This window comes from Dreissena polymorpha, chromosome 4 (assembly GCF_020536995.1).
Source record: "Dreissena polymorpha isolate Duluth1 chromosome 4, UMN_Dpol_1.0, whole genome shotgun sequence".
In the NCBI taxonomy this organism is placed as follows: domain Eukaryota; kingdom Metazoa; phylum Mollusca; class Bivalvia; order Myida; family Dreissenidae; genus Dreissena; species Dreissena polymorpha.
The window spans coordinates 19953133-19976513 of NC_068358.1; the positions used below are offsets into that span (position 1 = coordinate 19953133).

The 23381-nt window shown below is 33.9% G+C and overlaps 2 protein-coding genes across 3 annotated transcripts in view; both read left to right on the forward strand.

Annotated features, from left to right (window-relative positions):
* The first annotated feature begins 4539 nt into the window (after window positions 1-4539).
* On the forward strand, window positions 4540-16975 carry LOC127879972 (uncharacterized). Its single transcript, XM_052427119.1, has 3 exons — window positions 4540-4732; window positions 9898-10137; window positions 11204-16975. The coding sequence occupies exons 2-3, from the start codon at window positions 9928-9930 to the stop codon at window positions 11522-11524; spliced, it is 531 nt and encodes a 176-aa protein (XP_052283079.1). The 5' UTR covers window positions 4540-4732; window positions 9898-9927; the 3' UTR covers window positions 11525-16975.
* A 1869-nt stretch (window positions 16976-18844) lies between these two features.
* LOC127879559 (uncharacterized) overlaps window positions 18845-23381 on the forward strand; it is a 17209-nt gene continuing 12672 nt past the window's right edge. Inside the window, exon 1 of one of the 2 annotated variants that reach the window (XM_052426484.1) lies at window positions 18845-19292. The gene's annotated coding sequence lies outside the window, so the exon portion shown is untranslated. The remainder of the gene's footprint in view (window positions 19293-23381) is intronic. The other variant, XM_052426483.1, reaches the window with a different exon arrangement.

Below are 23381 nucleotides of genomic sequence, written 5' to 3' on the forward strand. Positions count from 1 at the left end.
TGATATAAACTTTAAAAAATGTCGAGAATTTCTAACCAATGACATGCCTTTTTATACTTTTGACAGATTTGTTAAGTCACAGACTTTCCATCATGTTTTTTGGATGTCAACTCAAATGCTGTATGCACAGTTTCTAACAAAATCGATAACACGAATGATTCGGCACTTATTGGCTCTTGCTTTCTTGATTCGAAAAAGTTTGCGATCGGCTGATATTTTGGCGCAACAATCTCGGACGTCTTTCGACCTCTCTTAGCTATTTTTATTTCGCATCGTAATAGAAACTGAAACTACAGACGCTTTACAAATACATGCACAATGAGCGACGAATTAGGTCAGATTGAAAACGCATAGCGTTTGAATAACTATGACCGTTTGCTAAGCTTACTGAGTGTAAGCGTCACCGCGTTATGATAATAATTCCAAAGAGAAAATACCTAAAATGAGCATAGCATTTTTAATCGAAGTTTTGTATCGTTAATTTGATGAATTTGCGTAAAAGTCAAATTGGTTGCCTTTTCAATACTCATGATATTGTTTTTCTTTGCATTTTTAAATATTTTAATAGGGTGAAAGACGCAGATACGCAGCTTATCTGGGGCACTGAGAACTGGTTAACAGACATGATATTTTGGATAATTGTAAAAGTTAGGACAGCAGATATACATATATGGGGAGAACGAGAAACGTAAACAATGTTAACCAGAAAGGCACAATCACAGGCAATCGGCACCTGTGTCGGAAGCAATAATTAAACATCATTAAGAAAGTAAATCGATAGAAACAGAGAACCCACCCATTGACCAATTCTTATCAGTCATCGTCGTGATTTTCGCAAAAGTTTTAACAGCCGTTAGACATTTATGATCGATTTTCTCATTAAGCGAATGGCAACAATTTTTTGATCGACTAGTTTGCAGCCAAAATATAAAGCACTTACCGCGTGTCAATGTTAAACTTTAAACAGATCGTCACATAAACTTGCAGAAGATGTGAAAAAGGCACCATCACGGCGGCAGCCATTTTTTCCAAACAAACCAGTTTTGCACCAAATGGCAAATATAACAAGAGTTCTGATTGGCTAATGCCATAATCTAAAAATAAATGCTGGTCGAGCAGGATTTTTCTGCTCGAGCAGAAAAAATGCTGGTCGAGCAGTAAATTTGCTGGTCGAGCAGTATTTTGCTGGTCGAGCAGCATTTAATTGCTGCTCGAGCAGCATTTTTTTCTGCTCGAGCAGAAGTTAAAGTTTCGACCCCTTTGGTATCCCATAATAAAACACCAAACAACAGAACAGTTCTTTTATATTTTGATACTGGCTGTTGAATATTGAAGTAATTCAAAGTCATGCGTGTGTAAGTGTTCATCAAGAAACACTCGCATAGTGTTTTCTGCTACGCAAATGTTTCATTGAATTGGTTCCAAGGAAGTCCATCTGTTTCGTTATGTTTCGCAAACAGGGTTTCCTTTGAATTCATATGTGACAGTAACTTCACAAAGCGCCGCTCATACATACATTGATTTATGTTTACCAGCTGGCGAATACACCATATAAGATATACATGGTATGTACATTCGCTTATAAAATGGCAACAAGAACCGATCTTCGCTAAAATTACCAGCAAATCTCTATAAACGTTTTGTACACTTTAACTAACCTGCATACCAGCAGAGGAGAATGATTTAAAGGACATGACTGAGCCGATTTCATGGCACACGTGATTGTATTATGACATTGCTTCTATGGCAAGTCCATTTTTTTCCACGATAAAATGTCGTACAGTTTCACATGGCTTTTAGTGTGTTGTAGGGGATCTGAAAGAGCCACCTGGTGTTGTCCGGATGTTCATGCAATGTTAATGTGAATATAAGTTATTAATACGCCGACGTGTTTTATTCTGCGCATATGTTTAGGTGCAATGACTCATCGTTCGTAGTATATGACATAATGCAACATGTAGTGTAACAATTAACATATCGCACAACATTTACAAAGAGCACGCACTCGAGAGCATTGGCATTCTTGCTTAAGATATTCAAGACAATTACTATTACAATCCGCTAAATTACTTGTTTCGTTTTTCTTTTCTCTTTAAAAAGTCAGCGCGGATAAGAATAAGCTATATTTAAAATTCCCAAACCAAATGCGACAAAGTGAGCCGCTATAATGCATAACATTTTTCAACATTTTGGTACATTCAAAATAAAAATAACATTAAGAACTTGAAAGACGCTCGTTAAACGCCTTTTTGACATTATTGCGATTATTTCCGACTTGTAGTTGACTTAAAAGTTAAAAGTGAAACTGTATCAAAGATATCAGTGTTTAAATAAACACAATTTATGAGCCGTGTACCTTTCTCATTTAAATCCAGTTATCAGTTGACTAAATACCACCGCCGTTATGAACTATTCAGTAATAAGACCAAGAGAACAATAATAAGTATTTATTATCCAAAAATGAAACTAGAAAATAACGATATTTGCCATTGTTTTATTTACTTTAAAACAAATGCTGCTTATTAATGACGCTATTTTTTAAACTTATATTTGAGCCGTGCTCTGTGAAAAGGGGGTTTAATGCATGTGCGTAAAGTGTCGTCCAAGATTAGCCTGTGCAGTCCGCACTGGCTAATCAGCGACGACACTTTCCGCATAAACTGGATTTTTGCTAATAAGAGACTTTCTTGAAACAGAAAATATCATAAAAGCGGAAAGTGTCGCCCCTGATTAGCCGGTGCGGACAGCACAGGCTAATCTGGGACGACACTTAAAGCACATACCTTAAACCCCCTTTTCACAGAGCACCGCTTATTTGCATTCTGATAGTGCTGATTATGTTGATGCTCGTTGTGGTGTTGGTCATTATTATTCTGCAAAGTTGCTGCTTCTGTGTCTGTTGATGCGGAATATGATATCGATAATGCTGCTGAAATTAGTACTTAGAAGCAGAGGAAATCGAACAATGGTGAAATATACAACAAAAAGCAAAATGTTGCCTATGATACATTCGAGTAGGTCTACAGTGATGTTTTTTTTATTATAATGAGTTAAAACATATTCTGCTTATTTTATACGGTAACCGTTTTCATCGCCTATTTCGCAATATCTCTGCAATACGTATTCTCTAAATTTGATTTCTTAATTGAAAGTTCTGTTCTGTTCTGCAATCTAACTAAGAAACGTGCGTCACGACCGAATTGATAATTAAACTTAATCTGACATAATATTTAATCTTGATGATTACATTAATAAAAGAAATCGAAATCGACATGAAGTTTTACGTGGAAAACAAAGCAAGGTGGATTTTTTCCCCGGAGAAGTCTTCTTGATCATTGTTAACCTTAACAATTCTGACGTCTGATGTTTACTTGTGTTTATATTGAGTAATAAGATTTAATGCCACACACTCAAATGGAACTCAGTCTAGAGTATTGCTTTTGATTTATGATATTCCAAACAGCGTTGTTTTATTAACAACACATTGAACATGTATATGAAAAAAACTTATATATCTGGCATTATAACTTGATCTAAAAGTGTTTAAGTTACATTTTGCTCCTTCATCAAAATGATGTTAATGAAAAGGAATAAACGTATCTACTACATTTTGTTTTATTTGTGCATAACAGTACACATTAAATTTTATTTATTATGTCATATATAGAGGGGTTATACTTTCTTAATTTTAAATAAAACATGTGCATTAATGACATATTAGACAAGATATTTAAAGACAAACATTTTATTTAATTCTAAGAATTGAACTCTTGAAAATTATCGGGGAAAATTTTTCCTTTATCTATCACTTACCAGACAATATAGAATATAGTGTTGATGCATGCCGTGTCATTGTTCATTATTTCCCATAATAAACATACAATTCAAAATAGAAGTACGTCTTAAAAACCCGTTCCGAGTTACAAATACTTATCAACACTCATAATTGAATTTTAAAAATACTGAAAGCGTAAAATGACTTATCAGTTAATTATGATATTTGATCAGTGTCTATGGGCAATCTAACTATCAGAAAATGTCTGGTGGGTATCGAACAAACAAAGCAGCTATTGAAGCTGGTTAGCTTGGTAGAAATATGTTTTTTTAAATCCTGAGTACTTTGTTTCAAAGTGTTCAGTTTTCCAGGTCACCTTTCCAAATCGATGCCGTTGACATTTCAAAATAAAAAGAGAAGACAAGTTTTACATATGAGTATTCTTTTTTTTAAACACACTTCCACCGTACATGTACATCTTCGGTAGTTTAAATATGCATTTTCTCCCTTTACTGAGCAAAATAATTCACGGTAATACATGGACAGCAAAGAAATATATTCTCCTTTGTTGTTTAGTCTTTAGTTTATTTATAAGTTTAATGAATGATACCATCCGTCTTTTGATATCAGCGGTTATCAAACTAGAAAAAAAGATATTTTACATTCGATCAAACGATGCATTCTTGATCACAACATCCCATGCAGTTTACCGCACAATTTAATTTCTTTGGCCTGTGCATTACAAATGCAAAAGTCTCGTAGGTCTTTAAAATAAATCCCGACTGGGTATCAAAATGGAACAACTCTATGTGTCAAACGAAGCTGTAAGAATCTTTACCACGCCTGTATGCAGAATTAAAATTGGATTTTTGTAATCACTACTGTGATTACATGTCGGTGATGAGTGGGATTTAAATTCGGATAAGCGAGGAGCGACAGCTTAAGTACATTTTCATGGTAAGTGAAGCGCATTACTTGGGTGTTTTCGACGTGGCCTAATCGAAATATACAAGCTTATAATAAATTATATGTATGATAATGAACTTGCATTTTTGCAGCGAATTCACGCTTTTGTTTGTGCAAAAGTCTCACGTACCTGTATTTCCAATTTACCAGTCTTTTTTTCACTGCTCTGTAATCTTATATATTCATCGAATCGGATATATAATACTGAAACCCATTTAATGTTTATGTTATCTTTTCGTATGCAGAATGTAAACAATGTAATAAATTGTAATATTTGTTAAGTAAGACTTGTGAAATCGACACATGTTAAACATAATTATAATCGTTTATCACAATTTACAAAAATATGTATGAAATTTAAACCATTCAGTTGGACGTTTAAATACTATAATTGTTTTTATTTACATATACAGCAAATAATTAAAGTATATATAACGTTTTGAAAGGGTAGTCTGAAATTTAAAACTTATGCAGTTTTGATTGAAAAGCAGCACCGGCAGTTTACAGTGAAACAATCGCGTGTGTTATGATGTTTTGAGATACTAAACGCACTGCTCATTTTATTCACTTTACCGCTTTCGTTATTAACATGTCTGAAATGAACATATAAACGTACATCTCCATGTTAACATCCATTTTGCGCTTACAGTATTCATAGATAATGGTAATGCAATCAAATAAGCGTGAGTTGCTTTTAAGCTTTGGACAAATATGTTCAAATTGGAACATTGCTAGATACAGTTGAATGTTTATCTCGGATGGCATTATACTGATTACAATGACTATTTGTGACAACAATTTGAACATTGATTCTGTAACACTGTATACGATGTACAGCATAGTCAAAACTATGCAATGACAGTATATACAACGCAACGTAAAGCAATGAATTGCATATCAATAAAATATAATACAATACAATATCACGATTTCAGGTTTTTATTTTGTTGAGTTGGAACATCATATGTAATTTATTTAAGTTGTTTATAAGGCCTTCTGTTTAACAAGAAACATAAATGTGCCAAGTAGTCAGAAACAAAACAATACACGAACATATCCGTATTATCACTGTTTAGTTTTTGTTTATGCGAGGGGTATTCCCTGCCATTAAAAAATATTTGAAAGAACAGTGCTCCAATCAAGCTTGTTTGGCTTTACAATCACGAAATAGAACTGCCTTAATACTAACTTTTTCAGATTGCGTATGTCAAGTCGTCGACCGACTAATACTCACATCTGACAGCAGTCCTTCTGATGTTCGGGAATCTATGTAAAACGATTGAATCGTACTTGCCTCTGTCAGTTTGATTCTTCACTTACATACGAATTGGCATGACCTTATGCGTTGAGTCGGTTTTTGTTACAAACAAAACATTAACATAAACAAACACGATGCTGGTATTCCCACGGTCGCTTGTTTAAATGCAGATCACCCGTCGGGAGGTCTATAAATGCGTTCTTATAGTGCTCGCAAACTTTTTTGAATTTTGCCACCGAGACAGAGACATATATCCCCACGACCCAGTTCAAAACATGTGCTCACTTGCCAGATTTTGTTATTAACAATGTCGATCCGGATATTTAATCAAAGCGCTGAAGGCACTAAATTTGTTTGCTGTTGTATAATCGTAGACGCAACTCAGTTTTCAAAATTATGTTAAAGCTTTTTATATCGCAAGTTTGAAATGACCACAACCAATTCAAGTTTATAAAGAGTGTGTCTTAAAGCACAGGTCGAGATGTGTTTTTTTTCCAAATCATTGATACAGCTAATCAGTGTGCACAGGCTAATCTTATTTGACATGCATTAAGCCCCGTTTTCCCTGAAAGCAGCCAATATATAGATTTGAATGATAAACACTAGACTGGCCAACGTTGTCTTACAAGCTTTTAAATACCTTTGAATACATACACACTATGTAGTGTACCAGTGGGAACTATAAACAGGCAGATGCGGTGGGTAGAGCAGACGCTTTTAGCATTCGTCGTCTGCTTAATTTTACTGCAGTTATCCACACAGGCAGTCACGGGTTACGGTTGCTAGCGTGGTTAAGCCCATATGATTTGCAAAATTGCCTCTACATTATTTGTGAGCTAACGCTCACAAATAAAAATCACTTTTTGCAAAAACTAGTACGTCAATCAAGTGTTTCCGTTTGCAAAAAATAGCGTATGTCGTTCTTTTCCACATGCAACTGGCTTATTCGACCTTGTTTTTACGCTGTTGCTTTACTTTTATTCATGCATCGGTAAAAATGTAAAATCGCAATCATGACGTTACCATTTGATAATCCAACTAGAAGATATATTTTAACCGCATTATAACCCCCAAAAATAATGTGGGTCGCGGTAATTTCGGTGGGTCGGTTGGAAATGGATAACACACAAAAATAATGTGTTTGGTGTCACTGTTCAACCTTTATTGTTTCCTACCGGTGAAACCGGATGGGACTTATGTGTGTCAGTCAGTCTGTCAGTCTGTCAGTCTGTCAGTCTGTCAGTCTGTCAGTCTGTCAGTCTGTCTGTCAGTCTGTCAGTCCGTCACACTTTTCTGGATCTTGCTTTAACTTTAAAAGTTATTCATATTTTTTCATGAAACTTGAAACATGGATAGATGGCAATATGGAGAATATGCACGTCATTTCATTTCGTTCCTACGTCAAGAATTCTGGTTGCTATGGCAACACATATATATATATATATATATGCTTCTTCTTGACGTGATAACCCGCCGTCTATTCTCAAACGATAGTAGAATAAATCACAATGTTATCAGCAGATCTACAAAGATGCGTGCTGCGTTTGTTTTTTGTAGGTATATTATTTTATTTTATGCACATCTTAGCGTTTGAATCGTTTGTTTCCCGGTCTATCAGAAGATGTAAGATTAAACGTATAGCGCGTACAATTATTTTAGAAACATAGTTTGCTATCATTTTGCTTTTATTGCTAGGTGTTTTTTCATAAATGCATTTGATAAAAACATTTTTATTAAGATTATCAAATGTAATATAACGCGAAAAAAGATATTGGTTTATTCAATATATACAATAGACAAACAGTCCATGAGTATACATGATCAAAACATAGTAACATATATAAAGGCATGACATGTGATCAGTATTGAATTCCATAAGTTTTTAAATAAAGTGTCAATACATGAAAAGGTCTAGGACACATTATTTTTGGATTACAACATTTAGAATCTATTTGACAATCAATGCTATAAACGATAACATCAAAAACAACAAAGACGAATCTACTGGAGAGCTAGAAGTCAAGTTTGGGTAATGCATTATATACAATTAATCATAATAACATTTATACAGGTTTCTTTGACTAAATGCTTTATGTAAATACATAGCTAAGTTTCTGTTGGTACTTATATTATCCGATTGCATTATTTCAATAAATTTGATCATGTTTGGTCTTTTCCAGTAATATTTATTTATATACAATTTTCTAATATCATCACATAAAGAACATTGTAATAAAAAATGGTATTCATCCTCAAGAACATTGCAATGTTGACATTTTCTATCTTGAAATGGTATGGCTTCAGGTTTGTGCCATCGGCCTGATTCTACTTTTAATCTATGGGATGGAACCCTCAATCTACAAAGATCAGATCTAAACTTAGTTATGCTAACATTTTTTAAGTAAGGTTGCTTAGGGGAAATGACAGTTGAAGTAAATGTAACAAACTGCACTGTCATGCTGTGCTATTAACCTTATCAAACATATCGATAAATGGAATACTAAGAATAAAATTTAAATAAAAAAGGAACAAATAAACATGCCTACATTATAAAATGACTTTTATCTCAGAACGCATTAACTATTGTCTTATTATATACAACGAGTTATATGCCGTAATTATTAGGTCAAACAAGTTTCCTCTATGGAGCCCTTTTGAATTACGCAGACCGTTATTAATTATTTCTAAGATAATGTTCACCAAGAAAATTCAAATATTAATATTCTCAGAACGCGACTCATTTAATGATTGAGTCATGTAGGAGCTATACTCTCTCATCAACAACATATTTGGCAGGCATGCTTTACAGTTTAGACGACAGTTGTTCTGGAATAATATTTTGGAGATAATGATAGGATAAGCACATTTGTTATCAGCTATATCACTAAAATATTGTATAATTAAACATCTCAATAAAACATGGCAATGGAGCGGGTTAAACCTACTTTAAACGACAGCAAACAGGTGAACAATTGCGATTTTTTTCTTACATACCGCATGACATGTTTTTTATGGCTTAAACCAATTCAGCTTAGAATGTCCCTTAAGAAAGGATATGGTTATGGAAGTCTGTATGTGTACAATTTTGCGTTTATATTTATTTTAGTTAAAAATGTATTGTTGTTATATTAAATTACATAGGGGTTGCAATCTGTACAATGTGATCTCGAGCACTTTTGATCGTGCCTTGACGCGAGGCTGAGCCTTAACCAACCAGTTTTTATTGGTAAAAATATTTATCTTCCCGACCGTAAGACACCATTCAATATTGGTTCTATACCATTCAAAATTCGAATATTTAAACGATGACAAAACCTAAGACCCCTTATCCTCGTTAATTACTTGCATTCTTCGGAAAAAGTACTTACAACGAGTCCTTTATTACCAGCCAGAAGACGAGAAAAAATATGAATAGATCACTGTGTCAGTTTCAGAACAAACTTGGTTGTTTATAAGTTAATCAGTTTCATTCATCAATGTAACGTTTCACATATCTTCGCGCGTTGTCAGAGATTGAAAAGCGCTATTGGTTGTTGCCCGGAAGTTCATATAATAAAAGTGCGATAAGGAGAAACTCTAACAGCGTATGCCACTTTGAATGAAATGTTAACCACCTAGTTGTTTCCAGAGCTAAGAACAACAGCGAATGCGTGTGTCAAACAGAAATTGTAATTTATACAGTTTTAATCATTACTTGCTTCATTTTCTGTAAATGTTAACGACCTATTTACAAGCTTGTTTTTTGGAGAGGACCGTGGAGTGTAAAGCTTTATGGATTAAGAAAGCAAACCAGTGGATACATTTTTTTGTAAAACGTTTAACGATTCTTGTGATTGCCGTTAGAAACCGAATAAAACATATGCTTTCTATTAACTGTTAAGGCCGCTTTCATTTACAGAATTTATAATCGATGATGGAACCCGTGTAAATGATGATGTCAATGCAAAATCGAATCATACCATTACGTCACGGAAGTCTTCATGGAATCATTAAATTACCCAAGCGATACGAGCATTGTGTGGAGCATATGTCAAATACTGGCAAGCGAAGGTCGTTGATTGCGCCTGCACCGAGTGATGAAAATGGCGACCGCATACAAGATTTGGTGCAGGCGATATTGTGGGTGAAACAAGAGTTGGTAGGTAACTTTTGATTTAAGAAACGATATAGCTATCGTTAATGCAGTTATTTACGTTAAACACCTGTACAGGCTTTATATACAGTTAAACATTTTGAGCAGAAATACATACTAACCCGCTGAATATAGATTATGCAATTCTTTATAACTGTAACTATCGGGAGAAACACATACTCGCTATCACTGTCTTTTTGTTTTTTTTGGTTGTTGTTGTTTTTATCTTGCTTTTTTTTATTTTATTGTAAAAATTTATTCGTATCAATGCAAGTTTCTTCATAGATCTGTGTCGGTTCCTAATTATTAACCCTTATTATTAATTGATATGGGTGGTCCCAATCTTATGTAATTATTATTAACAACAATTAATACACGGATTTTTATTTTTAATCTGCGAGTAAAAAAAGAGAAACTTACAATGACAAACAAGTTTCAACTAACACCTTTGTTTAACTTTCATTTGGTCTTTATAATAGCAAATGTTTCAGTTAAAGAAAATAAATGTTTTTCATGTATTGTTGTATGTAGAGATCTCTATAAGAATTTCACTATTAGGTCATTCATTTAAAAGATAGTACGTGGTAAATGATGTTAAAGTGACAGAAAGAAAATCAATACATTACGGTGATCATAGAACTAATCAGTATTACTCTCCAATGATTCATTTGAAATTACTGAATAGGACTTTTAATTTTAACCGCGCTCTTGAAAAACGGGTCTTTATGCAAGTGCGTATAATATCGTCCTGGATAAGCCTGTGCAGTCCGCAGGCTAATTAGCAATGACACGTTTCGCATAAACTGGATTTTCTCCAAGAAAAGACTTCATTCAAACGAAAAATATCATAAAAGCTGCAATTGTCGTCCCTTATAAGCCTTTGCGGACTGCATACAGATAATTGAAAATCTTTTACAGAAGGTTTGATATCAATAAAGTGTCCTGGGATGTCTCTAAAAAAAGAAGCTATGCATAGCATCATTTATAGTGTTAAAGCATATTTTATGGTGACATGGTATGGAAACACTACCGCACCACCCTATAAAGAGATCGATTTTCTTATTTACAACAGATACTGCTACGTCAACACGATATCCTATTGAAGCGCCAGTTCAGCGACATCCAAGACACGATCAAAGATCTACACAGATCGCGGCGCTACAGAGGTCACGTGACCACCTCAAATTCCAGTCTCCAATCCACGGAGAGTTCAGAGTTCGCGTTGGACAACTATTCCGTCCGATCAGCGTCCAGCGTTACGGCGCTTGACCAGCCGGACACAGACGAAGATATTCACTGCGAGCTTGAATTCAGACCGCGTACGTCTTCCATGAAAACAACGCGAGATCTCGCAGCGCTGGCTCGACGACGTGGCAGCAAAGAGTTGATATAAGTTATATAAACCAAGCATATATAATATCATGCATTGCCATACATAGTTTTTAATAGGTTTCAAAAGTATTAAAAGTATAGACAACTGTTAAAAACAGTGAATCCTTAAGAGTCAACGAACATGTTGATATGATATAGTGTAATTACAAAGGAGCATGCACCTGTACGCAATGCAGCTTGGCTCCTATAACTGTTTACTGACTGAGGCAGTTATCATTGCGGAAAGTTTCATTCGACAGCCCACATTATCGAAAACGCTACTCGATCAGTCAAACACATAAAAACTAAAGGACACTTGAGTGCAAAACGAGGCTGTAAATTAACGATTTCGCAAGACTGCTAAGTCGATGGATTGCTATTGCAGATATCGTATGGATGACGGACACAGCTTTTGGATCAGAATTACAGTAATCTCAAAACATTTTCGTATAGTAAAGAATACTTGAAATTTGTCATGAAATTATGCGCAGTAAATATAGATTGAAAATAAACAAAATTTAACTAATTATATAAACAGTTTTAGGTCTTCTTAAATGCATCAATAGCTAATACTATATTTCAAATGCATCATAATCTATACTTGTTTTCAAGACAATCAACGCATTGTAATCGGCTTAAGTAAGAATAGTTGTTTGTAAATTAGTGTCATTGAAACATATTTTGGGAATATTTTCTATGGAGATGACTCGCGTATGAATACTCAATGAGTAAATAAGTAAAGCATATCACAGGGTAATAAAAAAGAATAATATGTCGATAAGATCGGATGTTCTGTTTATTTATTGGTATACATGTGTAAACAAGTAATCAAAGAAAATGTTTTACACTTTGTTAATGTAATTAAACTTATGTAAAATATATATCAACATATTTGTTTTTAGAAGAATTATACAACGCCTATAGTGCAAAATATGGTAGACCTAGTTAACTGATTGACTTAAGAAGCACTTTTCAGCAATAATTGCTCAGGTGCGAGTGCATTTTATGTAAGACACATCACACACAAGTCCTTTATAAACATGTACATACATATGAACGGTGGAATCGTAGACAAGCCGCATTTATGACTCATTTTTTAAACATGTTCAGAGTGTTAATCTTTAAAATATCAAGGCGTGTTTTAATGTCATGTGGGGTCAAAACAAGATCGCGATGTCCATTCTTTAATAATTGATATAGTAACTGCACTGTATATTTGTGCACAGTTGCCCCAATACGAGATGCAGATGTGGTTCCACTGAATGACATAATTAAACAAATATGCGAAGACATAGATGCTAAATCTATTGAACTGTAAACATCCTTTATTTATGGAAATGGTAACATGGCTAAACATTTGTATGGCAGCGATGGGATACTTCTGCAAGCTAAAGGCTGCAGTACGCTAGTGGCTAACATAAACAAAGCCGTACACATCATTAAACAGAAGACAAGCGGGCAACAAGATCAACAAGCTAATCGTTAACCCCTCACTCTAGTCAATCCGGAAGTAATGGATACGCTAATTATGCTCCTGACCGAGGAAGTTCGACAAATGGCGATTCACGTAACTACAAGTTGCAAACCGTAAGTTATGGCTACACAAATTATGCATCAGGACGTGGCTCGAGGAATGGCGATTCACGTGACGGAAGAGGCAGTTTTCAGACATAAACAGGCAGTTTCGGCTACGAAGGTCATGCACCAGGTCAAGGCTTGAGAAATGGCGACTCACGTGACGGGCTAGATGGCTATCAGACGCAAACAGGAAGTAACGGTTTCCGCAGTTACGCATCTGATCGAGGCTCAAGGAATGGCGATTCGCGTGACGGAAGGGATGGTAAGAAAAATAATTTATATAGATATCAGAACAGTAGTAATTATGGACAGCAACAAAGACATTGTGAGTACTGTCATTACAATAATCACTACACTAGTGAATGCAGACGATTGAGTTCGGCTCAGTAGGAACGCGTAGACAGACACAAACATGTACTGATACACAACAAATTTAAAGCACTTAACGAGGTTTTTGAAAATTGTAATTTTAAGATTTGTATATGTCATGAATCCGAAATAGTGCTAATATATGGTGATATAGACCGTGTCTTTGATGCCAATATTAAAGTGTATGATTACTCAGAACAATGTCATAATATGTCATGCAATAATAATGATGTTTCATTCTCAATTCCTATTGCAACTGAAAGATTAAATTTTTGCGAGGATAAAGATGATTCAGCAGAGTCTTCCTATAGAATTTTCAAAAAGGGACTTCATATCGTAAGTTTAAATATTCAACACGTTTTGCCAAAACTGGATGAAATTAAGTACGTTTTGTTTTCCGAAAAATGTAATGTGGATGTTATTGGTTTTTGTGAAACATTTTAAAACGAAAATTTGTCTGATGTAAATTTAAATATTCCAAATTGAACATACATTCGTAAAGACAGAAGTCCGAAAAAGGATGGCGGAATCTTGCTTTATAAAGGTAACAATGTACCATTTAAACATAGGCCAGACTTTGAGCCTGATGGGATTGAATCTGTATGTATTGAGATATGCTTTAAAAACACAAAATCTTTCTGTTAAATTTTACCTATCGTCTAATGAGACGCAAAAATGGATAGAAAAAATTGATGCATTACTTGATAAGTTTCAGGGTTTACACATTGAGTGTCACATGTTAGGGGATTTCAATTTTAAATACATTGCTGACAGCAAGTCCTATGAATGCAAAATGTGGTCAAAAACTGTATGAAAGCATGGCCTCGTGCAACTGATAAACACACCAACCAGAGTCACAGGTAAATCGTCTTCAATAATTGACCATATATATACTTATAGAACTGACAGAGTAAGTACTACTTATGTCCCACAAATATCTATAAGCGACCACTATCCGGTATGCACGACAAGGAAAATTAACTATAAAATATCCAAAACAAGGCACTCGCTCAAACATAAGATATAGATGCTTTAACAAGATTGCAATATCTGATTTCCAATTTGATCTATCGGTTTTGCAACTAAATTTAATTGAAACTGTTCACGATCCAAATGTGTCCAGTTAATCATTATATAGAATTTTGAATAGCGTTTTAGAAAAGCACGCCCCTTACAAGCAATAGAAAATAAAAAGCACACATATGCCAAAATTGATAAACAATGAAGTTATTAAAAGAATGCGCGATAGAGATCACTTCCGCAAAATTTAAGACTGGTACAATTATAACTGTTACGAAATAAAACTACTGCATTAATTAGCAAAAGCAAGAAAGAATATTTCAACAATGCTGTTAAAAATTGTACTAGTACGGCACATATTTAGAAAAAAATGAAAATGATATCTAATAATGACAATGATCAAAACTGCGGAGTGAATTTGCCAAATAAAATTTTAGTGAACGGTGTGTATGTTGAGGACAAAAGTAGGATCCTAATTGCCTTAAATGAGCATTTTACAAACATATCAAATATTGTTGATAAGCTGAAATTTCACGAAGAAAACTTTGCTTATTTGAAGTTATATCTCGACAAATCTTTAAAACAGCATGAATTTTCTATAAATTACATTACCCCTCTCGAAGTAAGTAAAATAATTGGCAATTTAAAGGTTAACAAGGCTACGGGAATCGACGGGATCGGTGCAGATATTATAAAATACTGTGGAGAGCATATTGTTGTACCAATTACCTCAATAAATAATAGTATTCGTACAGGAATTTTTCCCGATTTGGTAAAAAAAGCATATGTTCTACCAATATATAAAGGCTCAGACAGAGAGGACTGTAATAACTATCGTCCGATTTCAATTTTGCCAACTATATCCAAAATATTCGAAAGACATCATTCAAATGAATTAAAAGAATTCTTTTGTAAAACAAATGTGTTAAATAAACATCAGTCAGGGTTTAGAGAAAATCATTCTTGCCAAACAGCACTAATTCGAGTCATTGATGAGTGGTTAAAAGATATATATCACGGTAATTGTATTGGTTCTGTTTTTATTGACATGACAAAAGCTTTTGATTAAGTAGATCATGAAGTTCTGTTATACAAACTAAAACTTCATCACTTTTCGGATGGTACCTTGTCCCTTTTTCATTCTTATCTTAGTCAAAGACAACAATGCGTTTAACTGGGAACTAATTTATCTACCCCTCTTTCTATTAAGAGTGGTGTCCCTCAATGTTCTATTTTGGGCCCTCTCTTGTTTCTAATTTATATAAATGATATTAGGTTATTACTAAACCAATCAAACATAGACTAGTATGCTGATGACTCAACACGTTATGCTACAGGGGCCAATCCTTCAAAAATTCAGACTAACTCACAAAATGATATTTATTCCATACAAAAATGGTGCACCCTCAATAACATGGTGATAAACCCTAATTAATCAAAATGCATGCTTATTGGCTCGAAACAAAAAAATAAAAATATCAACCTTGATCTAAAAATAAATAATAATGCTATTGCAACTGTCACTAGCCATAATATCTTAGGACGTTATATAGACAAACATCTGCAATGGAAAGTACACATTGATAAAACATGCTCTAAAATAAGCAGTAAAATAACTCTGCTAAAAAATATCAAATTATCTCACTTTTGATATGAAGAAATTATTTTATAATTCATTTATTCTAACCACTATCGATTACTGTTGTACGATCTGGGGCAATGCTAACAAAACCAATTTAACACAAGTGAGTGTTTTACAAAAACGCGCAGCGAATATCATTATACAAAAGCCAAATAAAACACCATCGAAAGAATTGTTTTTACATCTGAATTGGCTCTCGTTTAATAATAGATGTAAATACCACACGGCAATCTTTATATATAAATGTGTCAACAATCAGACTCCAGAATATTTATCTGATATAATACATTTTTCTCGAAATCATAAATATAACTTAAGATCTGCCACCCATAACGATATTGTTAATACCAAAGCGAATACAGATTATAAGAAACGAGCTTTTTCATACCATAGCATGGATATTTGTAACAGTATACCAATTGGAATAAGAATGGCATGCTCTATCTCTGCTTTTAAAAGGCAATATAAAACACATTTATTTTCTAATCAATGATATGTCATATTATTTTCTATTCAATGATATTTCATGTGTGTCTGTCTAAAAGGCAAAATGTATGTTATGTATGGGTGTAAGAAATATTGTTTGAGTATTTTACTTGTTATAGACCTATATATTGTATGTTATTTTAAGAAGGCCACATTGTAAAACAGTATTGATTCATCTGCATAATATGTATAATGTGTCATTGTCTTTATGTGCAACCTTCTGAAAATAAAGTTTTTATTATTATTATTATTATATCATTATTATAATTATATGCATTTAATATGTGATCACTTCGAGGTCACCATGGCCGTCTTATTTGAGCTGACCTGCAGTACATTAGCGTACCCAAAACAATTACTATTTCTTTAACAGTATATTTGTGCTCAATTTAAATGTAGATGTACATTTGATGTATAAAACATGTGTATATGCTGATAAAGAGCATTTATATAGCCATAATTATGTTGTTTATTTCCAATAATACGACTATATTCACGTCGAAAAAAGACTAGATCGGCGTACTTTCAACATTCGTGTACAAAAATTCGAGCGGTAGTCGTACATTTCAGGTGTGCGACCAACGCAAGTTAGTCGCACTGTGTCCGCAAAGCCCTTGCACATCATTTGCAAAGACACTTTAAGGGTATTGTGGTCACTTGCTTGGTAAATTTCTAGCAGAATAACATGAGTTTGACAAAGGTTCAACACACGCTGTCGCTGTGAAATATTTTGTGTTTCGACTTTTTTCATCAGCGCAGAAAAAAATAATACGAATATAGACACGTCGGTTTTATAAACTATACCAATTCATTTAAGTATTGAAACATATGGCTGAGATGTTTTTTTCTTATTAAAAATTGATTTAAGGATAAATTGTACATGACTTTTAAAAAATACTTAAACCGAATTTTATATAAAAAAATGTTGTTTAAAAAAACTACCTTGTAAATTTTTCGGAAAAAAAATCTTTGATAGTTGGTACCAAAGTTAGATTCTACAATGCCACACTGAAATTCTTTCTTCAAAATAAAATTAACAACCGATAAGCGCCCATTTAACGCCATTCTGACAGTATGGGCTAATCTTTGATTTCCATTTGACTTACACGTTTAAAGTGAAACTGTTTCAAGCTCTTAATAAGATTAGGAGTTTAAATAAACACAATCAACGGATTTGTGTAAATATGTCATTAAAACCAATTTACCGAATACCAGCGTTGCAAGCAGCAGCACATTATCAACAAGGGAAACATAGGCGGCAAGAGCATATATTGAGAAGCTAATTTTCCATGAATAAAAGTAATAAATAAACAAATTGGCAATGTCTATAGTTCGAATTGTATATAATCTACACATGCTTCTATTAATGTTGGCGTCGTTATTGCTCCTATTGAGTATTACGTATATTTTTGTATTAATGTGCTGCTGCTGCTGCTGCTGCTGTTGATGATGATGATGCTTCTGATGGTAGTCATTATGCTAATGATAATGATACTGCTTCCGATGATGATGATGATATCGATACTGTTTCAGATGATGATAATGATATTGATACTGCTTTCTAATGATACAAATTATATTGATACTGATTCAAATGATGGTAATGATATTAATACTGCTGCTGTTGCAGAGTATGATAGTGCTGTCGTTGAAAATTATATCGATACTGCCGCTTATGATAATATTAATTTTGCCGCTGTTGATGATATTACTACTATTGCTGAAGATAGCGTTGCTAATGACGATACAAATACTGATTGTGCTGCTGATGATAAAAGTGACAATTAGAGGAATGCAGAGCAAAAACTGCATGGCGCTGGCAATATGTGATGCTAATAAAAATGCTAATGATTTATATTTTTCCAATGTCGTTTATATATTTTACATGCCTTAAATACAAATAGGGCATTGATTGAAATATCAAAATGCATACCCTAATAATGACTGTCAACATTGTCTGTAATGCAACTTTAGTGAAAATCCCGGATTTAAAAAATGTAAACGGTCTGTTTGAAATTAAGCTGTTAAATACGATCACTGATGGAATTCAAGATAACGGATAATATCCTTCTAATAAGTGAACACCCTGTCGATTTAATACGGTTAATTACAAGGGATAAACATCGCTAATACATTTTTTAAATGTGGATAATTGCTAATATTAAATGTCACTTATTATCACGAAACTCAGCGGATTTAATGTATTCAACTAAAACATATTCTTAAATATTATATAATTAACAATCATTCAAAGAAAAACAACTTTACTTAGCGTAGATTGGATACTTTTTCCTGGACACTTTTTGTTGTTTAAAGGTTGTTTAAACTCCGAAACGTGTGTTGTTTGTCGACATACTTATGAGCGAATGTAATGTGAAGATATTAAAATATACTAGTAATGAGTATTTAATCTCACAATGCATTACATACAACATCCCTTGTTTAGTGTTTAACCGCATAATTTTTTATCCGGCCTCTGCACTACAAAGAAAATAGTTTCACAGGTCTTTAAAGGAAATGGTAAACGGATGTCAAAGTTGAACTCAATCTTTTAAACGAAACTGTTATGTAGTTGTGAAGAGAAGCTTAACGTGGGCTTTATGTAATCACAACTTTAAGACATTTCGCTGTGAGTGGTGTTATGGAAGTTTGGATTAGAGAGGCGAATCTGCCGTCATTTAAACCCATTAGCAAGGTAAGTGAAATGCGTTATTTGGGTATTATTTGTAGTCGATATAATAATCGATACCATTAACCTGCTCCATTATAATATTGAAATCACATCGTATGTACACTTGCGTATTATGTATAATTGTATAATGCATTTGGCTAAAAAGCAAGTGTATACTTTAAGAGCTAATAAATGCTGTTGTTGTTATTGTTGTATGGTATTCAATTACATTGACTGACAATTCCATATTTGCGAATGCAGAATACTAGTATTACTAATACTAGTACAGTAATACTAGTACTACTAATTGTAATACTATGCAAAAAATTGATATAGAGGCAATCGTTTTATATTTGTAAAAAAGCGGAGATAGTTTGCTTTCCAGTGGTGAAGTCACGCAATTATTAACATGTACATGTAATCCGATATCAACCTTAAACAAGACATATATACAAATACAAAAAAAGAACGATTCAAATGAATTGTTATGCTTTAGATATTATTTTGATTTAAATATACGGAAAGCCAGGCTCCACTATAGTAACGCTATTATTTTTTCATGAAAAGCAAATCCAGCAGTTTAACAATGCGTCGATCCCGGTTTTGTTTGATGTTTTGTAAGGACATAATAATAACAAAAAAATATAAATAATCAATAGTCAATAATTTTATTCAATCGACTACTTAGGCATTTCAATTTATAAAGTAAATGTATAAACGAATATCTGCATTTAAATGTTCGATTTGAGGTTTAATTATTCATAATGCATTCAACAAAGCGTGTCTTGGATAAAACACGTGGTAATAGTGTTAAAACTCGCGCAATTCAAAATAAACATGTTCGTTTACACCGGACGGAATGATAAAAGAAAAATATCTTCAAAAATGATTCACTGATAAAGTGAAATACTTCATATTCTACTGTTAACAGTAACTGTATAATGCAAGGCTAGGTACCCACATTCGTGCGATCCGCAACGATCGGAACGATTGGCACCACGTAACTGATATTGGTATTTTGCTGACACTTTAGGCTTAGATGCTATGTGATGGTGCCCATACGTTAACAGAATATTATCGTATAAAGTGAGACGTTATCATACGTTTATCAAGAATCAGTCTGCTCCGTTACGATACGATACGATTGAAGGTGCGATATATTTCACGATTTAATCGATGATTAACGATAAGAGTCACTAATTTACCCTTAATTGATATCCTGAGATCGCCACAAATCGTTCCCGAATGTGATGTTTTATCTGACCTAGAATCGATTGCAATCGCCACGATTATGAACATAAAATAATACGATACAAGGAGATATTAAACGATATAAAACTATCATCCCGATTTATTGTTGACGCATTCGATCGTTTAAAGTGTAGAAATATTTAAAACCTTAAAAAAACGAGTGCACTATTAACAAGATTGGACCGACTGTATCTAATATCTAATTAGATCTGAAAGATCGGCACGTTAAGTATCAGATTAGTCCATCGGCAATCGGCATTAACGAGACGATACGATAGGACACGATATACATGTATTACAATACAGTACAAAACAATACAACGGGCATTTTTTAATATCGAGGTTTCGTGTTTAGTTTTTATTCAACTGACGTTCAATACCAGTATATTTAATAAATGTTAATTAATTTATTTAATTAAACAACACTAAACTACTGCATGTAATTGTAATGTTTAGTAGTTACTATACTAACCTTTACGCTTAGTCATCGATGAATACTATTACGAATAACTTATGATATGTGTTTGATGCATTACATGTATTTTTGATGCCTTTTTCTGATGTCTGATTGCAAAACAATATTGTTACTATTCATATTGAATGTAGATGCAATAATCACGAGATAAAATGTGTTGAAATTTTTTTAAATAAATTAATTAATGTGGTTGCTTTTGGGGTAGTGTACCCGTAATAAATTCCCGATGTATTTTCATGCCCCCCTTCGAAGAAGAGGGGGTATATTGCTTTGCTCATGTCGGTCGGTCGGTCGGTCGGTCGGTATGTCGGTCCGTCCACCAGGTGGTTGTCGTATGGTAACTCAAGAACGCATATGCCTAGGATCATGAAACTTCATAGGTAGATTGATCATGACTCGCAGATGACCCCTATAGATTTTGAGGTCACTAGGTCAAAGGTCAGGAACGGTGACCCGAAATAGTAAATTGGTTTCCGGATGATAACTCAAGAACGCATACGCCTAGGATCATGAAACTTCATGGGTAGATTGATCATTACTTGCAGATGACCCCTATTGATTTTGAGGTCACTAGGTCAAAGGTCAAGGTCACGGTGACCCGAAATAGTAAAATGGTTTCCGGATGATAACTCAAGAATGCATACGCCTAGGATCATGAATCTTCATGGGTAGATTGATCATGACTTGCAGATGACCGCTGTTGATTTTGAGGTCACTAGGTCAAAGGTCAAGGTCACGGTGACCCGAAATAGTAAAATGGTTTCCGGATGATAACTCAAGAATGCATACGCCTAGGATCATGAAACTTCATGGGTAGATTGATCATGACTCGCAGATGACCCCTATTGATTTTGAGGTCACTAGGTCAAAGGTCAAGGTCACGGTGACCCGAAATAGTAAAATGGTTTCCGGATGATAACTCAAGAACGCATACGCCTAGGATCATGACACTTCATAGGTAGATTGATCAAGACTCGCAGATGACCCCTATTGATTTTGAGGTCACAAGGTCAAAGGTCAAGGTCACGGTGACCCGAAATAGTAAAATGATTTTCGGATGATAACTCAAGAACGCTTTTGCCTAGGATCATGACACTTCATAGGTACATTGATCGTGACTCGCAGATGACCCCTATTGATTTTCAGGTCACTAGTTTATTCTGTTTTCACACTGTCCAGTAAAGAGACTTACAAATTGAATTGTTGACACATGTTCATTCATAATGATGTATAAGCCTTTGTTTCTGTGCCAGTAAATACTATGTTTATGGAAATGACGTGAGAATTCAACATTAAAAAACCAATGTAATATGATATGTTATATTATATGGCAACAGGACAGTTGTGATTTGCTGGGTCAATTCTATTCAGCTTGACCATCCAAGCGGTTGATAGCTTTGACAAACTGGTGGTCTGAAACATTGAGAAAATGTCACGATTCACTGACAATAAATCAAACATGTAATTCTTGCTACGCAACTTGCATTTAATTTTGTCAATTCAAATTATACATAAAAATATAATTAATTTTTAATCTGCTTGTTAATTGAAAAACAGCAACACAGTTTGTATGTATAAAACAATGTTAATACATAAATAGGATCATGCATATTAAAATATCAACTTAGATTTAGTTTCCTTTACTGTACAGGATTTGTAAAGTTAGGTTAATATTTGTGTATTGAACAAAAATAACAACAGTGTAAAGAAAAGTTAATTTGGGGATGTTCTATCCAAACCCTGAGAGTTCAGATTTCCTCAAATGCCAAGTAAAGATTGTAAATTTCAACCCACTTCTCTGGTTAGTTTTCAGAGGCACATATAATTAACTTTTGAGCTTAGTGTCTCATTTGTACATGCATTACTGTATTAACTCCAAATCAACTAGTACAAGTGGTAGGCCAGTATTACATGGACTGGTGTTCACTGTTTACACAGTTTCACAACCCCATCTGATACTGGTCAGTATCTTGGCAAGTGGCCAAAGTTGGGAGTGGAATTAATGGTCTATTACATAACTGACTTCTATGTGTGGTAAATACATGATACAAGTGTCAAGTTGCACTTGTATACATTTGCCCAATACACAACACTAGCCTTGGCTATTTTTAATCAGATTGCATTGCTATCTATGGTGGTCATTGACTAGGGGAGTTAACTGCTATAAATAACATGTTTCATTACCATTAATAAATAAAACATTACAAATTGTGTGCACGTTTCACATATTGTCAAATAAGTCAAAATTTGTGAAAGGAATCCAAAAAATCAAAGACTCAATCATATAATGGATATAATTGATTAGTATAGGTCCTGATTGGTTTTTGCACTATTAATTGGATACATTTCACAGGTCATTGACATACAGTGACAAAAAACATATTCAC

Coding starts and splice junctions, on each gene's coding strand:
- LOC127879972 (XM_052427119.1), top strand. CDS start 9,928: ATGATGATGTCAATGCAAAATCGAATCATACCATTACGTCACGGAAGT. Junction 10,138..11,203: donor TGTGGGTGAAACAAGAGTTG/GTAGGTAACTTT, acceptor TATTTACAACAG/ATACTGCTACGTCAACACGA.